At 44.2% G+C, this 8,354-nt stretch overlaps 1 protein-coding gene across 1 annotated transcript in view; it reads left to right on the top strand.

The window, feature by feature from the left end:
• Positions 1-1,578: 1,578 nt before the first annotated feature.
• The window catches only part of ATP11C (ATPase, class VI, type 11C), a 141,852-nt gene continuing 135,076 nt past the window's right edge, over positions 1,579-8,354 (top strand). The window contains exon 1 of the mRNA XM_006874981.1: positions 1,579-1,814. Within this exon, the coding sequence (XP_006875043.1) occupies positions 1,579-1,814 (236 nt within the window). The remainder of the gene's footprint in view (positions 1,815-8,354) is intronic.

Below are 8,354 nucleotides of genomic sequence, written 5' to 3' on the forward strand. Positions count from 1 at the left end.
AATTGGCGTTTCTTTTTCAATATAATTATCTTAAAACTTCAATCATTTAGATAATGGTTAAAAAGTACTCATACCAATGACTGCTATTGTGAGGTGAAGAAAACATTCTAGCATTAGATTGTGGTGATAGGTGCACAAGGCTGTGAATATAGCAAACACTTTTAAATTGTGCATGTTAAATGGAAGAATTTTATGTGGCATATGTGCATTATATTTCAATAAAGGTGCTTTAACAAGGTACTCATATACATATAAGGAGCTCTGGTAACGTAGTGGCTACGAATCGGGCTGCTAACCTCAAGGTCAGCAGTTCGAAACTACCAGCTGTTCTGCAAGAGAAACATGAGGCTTTCTGCTCCTGTAAATATTTATAGCCTTGGAAACCCTGTACAGGGTCGCTATGAGTCGGAACCGACTCCATGGTACTTAACAACAACAACACATATATACATCAGCTGTGGCGCTGTAGGATCACACTCAACTGCAAGGTCAGTTTGAACCATAAGATTGGTGTTTCAGACACATCAGCTGCTCCCTGGAAACCCTGTATACGGTCGCTCTGAGTCAGAACCGACTCAACAGCACTTAACAACAACATGTGGATTGTATTTCAATAAAGGTGCTTTAATACGGCACTCATATTACTATGGAGCTCTGGTAGCATAGTGGTTATGAATCAGGCTGCAAACCGCAAGGTCAGCAGTTCTAAACTACCAGCTGTTCTGCAGGAGAAAGATGAGGCTTTCTGTTCCAGTAAAGATTTAAAGCCTTGGAAACCCTGTACAGGGTCACTCTGAGTCGGAACCGACTCCACGGCATATAACAACAACAACATATTACTATATATCAGCTCTACCACTTAACTAGCTGGCTCTGTGACCTTGGGTAAGGAAGGTAGTTTCCTTTCTCTCATCAATGGGAATAATGAACAATGGTACTTTCTTGATGGGTTTCCTGTGAGAGTGAATTCAGCAAACACATGTAAAGAGCTTAGACTTGTCCTTTGGAACATAAATAAGTCTTCAAATGTCAATTGTTCTTGTCAAGTAGATGTGGCAAACCCACTACTGTTGAGTTGATTTCAGCTCATAGGGACCCTATTGTTGTTGTTGTTAAGTGCTGTCCAATTGGTTCTGACTCATAGAAACCCTGTGTAGGGTTTTCGAGGAGCAGCTGATAGGTTTGAATTGCCACCTTGCAGTTCAAACCCACTTTGCGGTCTAGTGCTTACCCTTCAGCGCCACACCAGGACTCCAATAAGGACCTTTTGTTGTTGTCTGTTGTTAAGTGCCATCAAGTCAGTTCTGACTCATAGCGACCTTGTTTAGGGTTTCCAAGGAGCAGCTGGTGGATTGTTGTTGCGAAGTGCCATTGAGTCTGGTGGACAGGAAAGGGTAAAACTGCTCCATAGGATTTCCAAGATCGCTTCATCTTTCTAATGTGGAGTGACTGGTGGGTTTAAACCACCAACCTTGTGGTTAACAGCCAACGCTTTACCTCCTGTGCCACTAGGACTCCTTAATATGGCAAAGGAGATTCAAAAGGAGTGTCCAGAGAGGTCAGAAGAGTTGTGGTGCTATGGTAGCAAAGGAGAAAAGAGTTTTCCAGGAGGGAGAACGTGACTACCAGTGTCAGTGCTGCGGAGAGATAAAACACAGTGAAGACTTGGAATTGTCCAGTGGATTGGGAACCTACTCTGAAGATAAGTTTGGCAGTCTGCGTCTGGAAAAGTCCAGCCTTGAAAACTCTGTGGAGCAGTTGTACTATGTACACGTGGGGCCGCCAGGAGTTGGAATTGATTCCACAGTTATTTAGTGAGTTTCTGCTATGTGGCGGGCACTGTTCTAAGGGTTAGCAGTGCAACAGTGAACAGAACAGAAAAGCCCTGCCCTAAAGGAGTTTACTTTCTACTGGGGAAAAGATAAGGCTAGAAAAGGGTACAATGCAATGGAGAGTGTGTGTTTAAAAAGGACTTACTTAAACTTCTTTAAGGAACCAGGGGGAGCTGTAGAGTAGAGGTGTAGTAGTTGACAATATATAGGGGAGTTAGGATAACTATTGGAACACAAAGCCGTGGGAGGATAGAGATCAAGAATATAAGTAAGTAGAGGCTAGCAGAAGAAGAAATCCCATTTTGAAACTAGAAGGAAAGAGCTGAGATACACACACAGGGCAATTTGAGGAACCTCTCTGGACACTCCATTTGAGGCTCGTTTGCCATATAAAGGAGCCCTGGTAGCACAGGAGGTTAAACATCGGACCTCTTGCTAACCTAATTTGAAGAAATGCCCACTAGATGACCCTACTTTTCTAAGGGATATAAGAGTGTGGTCACTTATATAGAGAGGAGTGAGGTAGGGGACTTGAGGAGAGTTGTGAAGCTTTGAAATGTACACTCTAGGGAAGTAGAAAGGCAGACGGAGGTTTGTGAGGTGGCCTTGGGGAATTTGTAATGCCAGTTCTCAGCTTCCTACATGTGGGATAGAAGAAAGCAGTTTCTGAAATTGGTCCTTAATTGATGGCCTTGTAGTCCTGATGTGGCACTGTAGGATAAGCACTGGACTGCTAACGGCAAGGTCAGCAGTTCAAATCAACCAGCCACTCCTCAGAAACCCTATCAGGGTTGTTATGCATCAGAATGAACCCTGTGGCACTTTACAAACAAACAGGACACATATAGAGCAAGTGTGGTGTTCTTTAGGATAAGCATTGGATTGTTAACTGTAAGATTGGTGGTTCAAACCACCAGCTACTCCGCAGGAGCAAGATGAAACTTTCTGCTCCTGTAAAAGATTTAAAGCCTTGGAAACCTTATCCAGGGTGCCTATGAGTCAGAACCAATTTGACGGCGCTTAACAACAACAGGACAAATATGGCAGAAAGGCAGAGTGGGTAGCAATTGAGCAGGCTAGTAAGAGAATAGGTTCCTTGAATGTGTATGGTGTTGAGACTTCATAGAGAAAGTGAGGCTAAAGAGTTTGAGAAACAGAGAATATGGGATCAAGAGAGAAGTTTCACAGAGCTGTGATTGTTGTTGTTGTTAAGTGCCATGGAGTCAGATCCAACTCACTGGGTTTTCCGAGGAGTGGCTGATGAGTTTAAACTGCCTACCTTGCTGTTCATACCAGTGTCTCGGTCCGGTGCATTATCTTCTAGCACCACACCAGGACTACAGAGCTGTGGTAGTGGGAGTTATTATTGTTAAGGGCTGTCAGGTTGGTTCTGATTTATAGCTTTCTGACAAGTGGCTGCTGAGTTTTGAACCACCAACCTTGCAGTTCAAATTGACTTTGCAATCATGCATTTTCCTGCTGTGCCACACCAGGATGGTTCAAACTCACCATTCGCTCCTCTGAAATCCTATACGGAGTCGCTGTGAATGAAAACCTACTTGACGGCACTTACCAACAAAAGACCAATAAATAACATCGTGATAAGTAGAGAAAGGACTGAAATTGTCAAAAACTTTATTTTGCGTGGATTCACAATCCATGCTAATGGAAACAGCAGTGGATTTTCCCCAAAAATCGATGTTTTGGGAAAATCTGCTGCAAAACTCTCTGAAGTGTTAAAGAACTGGGATGTCACTTTGAAGAATATGATGTACCTGACCTATTTTCAGGCACCTCAAGGACTCCATGATAGTAGGAGTGAAAGAGTGAAGATAAGAAGAAAAGGAGAGCTATTGTTATCTGAGGTGTGAGATGAAACAGCTGGTAGTAACAAATCCTAATGTGTCACCCTAGAGGTAGTTGGCTAATGTAGAACAGAGGTGATGATCTTAGAGCAGAGGAATTCTGGGCCTTGTTTCTGGATGGGCTGTTCATGTGGATGATGGAATTTCAAAGTACGGCATAACAACAACAACAACATGGCAAGAGTTGGCATGGAGAACAGTACTGAAAGCCAAGTTTCAAAGTCTTTAGTCAATGTAAGTACTGGGAGATCAGTGTTTGATAGAAATGATGAGAGATGGTAAAGGTCACTGGAGATAAAGAGGTCAAAGAACTATGAAACAGTTGAGGGGTGGGTTGTTTACTTGGAAATTGACGTTTCATCAGATAATGGCAGGAGATGGGGTGGACATGGTGCCAATGCCCCAGATAAATGAAGGGAAATGTCCAGTAGATTAGTAGATGACCCTGAGGATGAGGGGTAAAAGCTGGAATCTCCAGATGGTGTGAGCGTAAAGGGAGGAGGGACACTTAATGAGATTGCATTCCTGGCTGAACAATGGAGAGGCACGAGGAAGCTATCCACTATTAATCTGGGCTGTAGATACCAGGTTCACAGGGGAAGTCTTCCGAAGGGAGCTTCTTCTCAAGGAGGGCAGATAGTTGCCTAGGGAAGGTTCTCACAGAAGGATGTAGGAAGCTAGATTAACAAGGTTGGGGGACAGTGATTCTACAGGGGACACTTTAATCGGTGTGTTGACAAGGAGGAGGTAAGGTCATGAGTGTGGGTTAGAAGAAAGAAGCCCAGAGTGATCTGAGTATGAAGATATCAGAGAGGAGGAGTGGCCTGCTTTTTGGACTGTTGGATGAGAATCCGGGGTGAAGTCAATAGCCTTAGGGTTACCAGTTTTGCTTTTTTGGTAAAGGAGTCTACAGTGAATGCCATGTAAGCAGTTCAAAGTGCCATGGGAGGAGTTCTTGGCAATTCTCCCTCCCATCAGTCCTTTCCCTCTGCAGATAGTCTGAGCCTGACTAGAGTTCTAGGTGGTGGTTCTTAAGTGCCATCGGGTTGGTTCAGACTCATAGCAACCCTGTATATTGTGCTTCTTAATCTCCAAATCCTGATGTTTTTTCCAACGAATGTTAGTTTGCTCCGTACAAAGCACAAACTATAACAACTAACATGCTGTTTTAGAAGTACAGAGAAAATCCTTAGCTAAAGGAGCTCTGGTAGTGTAGTGGTTACAAGTTGGGCTGCAAACCTCAAGGTCAGCAGTTCGAAACTACCAGTGGTTCCATGGGAGAAAAGTGAGGCTTTCTGCTCCTGTAAAGATTTATAGCTTCGGAAACCCTATGGAGAGTCGCTATGAGTTGGAACCCAGTCCACAGCACGCCACCACCGTACTTGTTTGTGTTACTTTGTAATGTTGAATGTTTATTCCTAGGAGTGAACAAAGGTGTCATTTCTTCAAAATATCTTACGATCACTTAGAGTCCAAACCTTCCTTTCACTGGGTAGTTGGATGTTTTTATTCATTCAGCTGTCTATTTATAAAGAGAAGAAAAAAGAACAGTGACAAAATGAAAGTAAGCTATGGACTCAACGCATGCTTGTACCATGGACAGTTGTTCAACTGATTTTGATTAGATCTTATTCCTGATTATCAAATGGACTCCTAAACCAGGTCTGTAGAATTCATAGCCCCTGATGCCACCAAATTTAAAAGTTATTTTAGGGTAAAAGTACTTTAGAGGGAAATCTAGTGTTTACCCGATTGAGAACAAGTGAACATTGGTAAAATGTTATGTAATGTTTACTTTAGCAGAGGACACCTGGGTTCATTCAAAAGTCACTGTTTCTCAAGGTTAAGTAATTTGTTGTTATGAATTCTTAAATATAAATGTCTAAAACAAGCTCTTTTTGGAGGATTGAAGTGAGAAGATTCATAATCAAATTTATATGAAAGGGATTCCAGTGCAGTAGTTTTAGTAATCTCTATTGGAACCAGTTGCCGTTGAGTTGATTTTAACTCAAGGAGGTAATCCACATATGTCAGAGCAGAACTGTGCTCAGTTGGGCTGGTGGGGTTTTTTCCCCTTTTCTAAACATTTCATTGTGGTTTGGGTGAAAGTTTACATAGCACATAAGTTTCCCATTCAACAATTTATGCAATGTAACATCGCTCTTTCCACTTCCTCCCAGGGTCCCCCATTTCTCTTCATACTTCTTTCATACTCCTTCCTGCCTTCTAAACTTTGATTTGGGCCAAATAAATGCTGCCATTTGATCTTGTATGGTTGCTGTTTTGAGGAGCATGTTCCTCATGGGTGGTGTTCACTTTGGAGGTCTCTTGATTGTTTATTGAAAGGTTTATTGAATCCCTGGGGATTCCCAGTTCCAGATCTGAAGGGAATCTAAAGGTCATAGTCTCGGGTGTTCCACCAGTCTCTGTCTGACCAAAAATATGTTTATGTGTATGTGATTTTGAAGCTTGTTCTACATTTGTCTCCTGCTGCTCTGTTGAGGACCTTTATTGTGGCCCTCATCAGAGCAATCAGTACTGGTAGCCAGGTACCATGTTGTTCTTCTGTTCCTAGGGTCATGAGTGCTGTGGTTTGCGTGGTCTATTAGTCTTTTTTTTTTTTTTTTTCATTGTGAGGTTAATGTTTTATTTATATTTTTTATGTTTTATTGTGAGTTATATGATAGTTTACATGAGAGAACCTCAGTTCCATATTCATTCCTTCATATATCATTACATTGCCATGGTTCCAGTCCCCTCCATGCATCATCTTCCGACCAAAGGGCATATCCTAGAAGCCCGTGCTCTACACTCCCCCCTCCCCCCTCAGTCTTCGGCCCACAGTTCCTCTCCCTCTCTGGATCCAAAGTCCCCAGCCGCTTCATCCCTCCATGTCATCATCTCTGTCTCCATCTCAGGCATCCCCGGTTCTCTGGGTGGGGTCCCGTTCTCGGCTCTTATCCATTGGTGGTCCCAGAGACCTCTGCTCCTAGACTGGAGAAATAATCGCTCTCTTCCTTGCTACAAAACATCTACCCTTGCATTTCCAACACTCACAATTCATCTTGATAACCATTATTCACTACAGTATCGCAAGTAACCCATCTGTATTTCGTTTCCTCAGCTCCACCTAGATAAATTGGATAGTACTCACTGGTGATTCTGCCTTCCTCCATGCCCCCTAGCTCTAGGTTCCCTCTTGAAAGCTTGTAAGCCAGTTACTTCTTGCCTTTGTAGTCCCTCCCTCCCCATTTGGGTATCCAATGTCCAAGTTGCCCCTCTCTGTCTACTCTGTGTGTAGAGGGGGTGGGAATGTTTCTTGCTGTAAGGATTTGTTGCCTCTTTTGTGTCACTGCATTCGTACGCATAGGTTAAGTTCATCAGCTTGGATCAGCTCAGTCTTCTTTCCCCCGCCCCCCCTTCTTTCTTCTCCTGGTTGAGCTCTGATCATCCAGTCATCAAGTCCTGGTCTCGTGGGTGTCATCTGCAAGTGTGGGTGTTCTTGTGCACATGCCCTCTCTTCCCATCAGCCGGCAGCTCCATTCTCCACTTGAGTCCTCTGTGGCTATGTCACTGACTATGGGCCCAGGAGTCCTCGGGTCTCCTCGCATTGCTTGCCAACCAGGTCCCCAACTGGGTCCACAGAAGCCCTCTGAATATTGTGAGGCTTAGCTCGCCGCTTCATTGCTGCTTTTACCCCCTTTCTCCCCAACGGTGATGCGTGTGTTTACCAATCTGAGCGTGCATTTCCACCCAGTCTCAGTTTTGTCGGGGGTGGGGCGGGGGCTACGTTGGTCGGACCCGACCGACTGCCCCAATGTCTCCTAGGGGAGCGACCTGTTTTTTCCCGTAGTAGCAGTCCATCTGTCTCCATTGTGTCGTGTTTTTCCTGTAGGTCTTCCGTTCGAGACGTATCTTTTGTTCTTCTCTTCGTTCCAGGCTCGTCAGCTCATCCCTTCAAGTGGGGATTTCTCATCTCTGGTGATCTGGATGTGGTTCTGGTTTCTACCTATAGTTCTATGTATTGCAAAGGCTCCACAGAAAGCCTCGTTCACCGGGTACGACGTAGGCCCGTTTTAGGTATTCCCATCAGTTAAAGGCAGAAGACGGCCTTACAAGCCTTCTAGTGTGATGTTTCTGACTTTTCTTTCCTTTCTCTCCCCCTCCAGTGTCTATATTATAATGCAAGGGAAACCAAGATTCAAAATAACAGTCAAGCATCTTAAAATGATTCTCCGCCCATTCTGACCATGGGTCAATCCCTGTATCTCAGAGCCCTGGAGCTCCAAGGCTGTGCACACATTGTCCTTTATCTCTGTCCCACTTGGTCCGTCTAAACATGCCCTATTGTTTTCCCATCAGCCCCTTTCTCCACTTCCCTCTCCCTCCCTGTATATTGTCCCCCTCCCCATCACCCAAGCTCTTCTGAGCCCAATCCCCGCCCTGTGCTCCATCTTCCGCCCTTCACCCCACCCCCCACCTATTTCCCAGCAATCAACAAAAACTTCCCCCTACCCCCCTTTAGTATAATTTCTTTTTCTTACCCTTTTACAGTAGTGGTCCCATGCAGTATTTCTCTTTTTGTGACTGACTAATTTCACTCAGCATAATGTCCTCAAGGTTCATCCATGTTATGCGGTGGCTTGCCGCTTCCTTG

The sequence above is a fragment of the Chrysochloris asiatica genome, unplaced genomic scaffold (assembly GCF_000296735.1).
Source record: "Chrysochloris asiatica unplaced genomic scaffold, ChrAsi1.0 scaffold00308, whole genome shotgun sequence".
NCBI classification, from domain to species: domain Eukaryota; kingdom Metazoa; phylum Chordata; class Mammalia; order Afrosoricida; family Chrysochloridae; genus Chrysochloris; species Chrysochloris asiatica.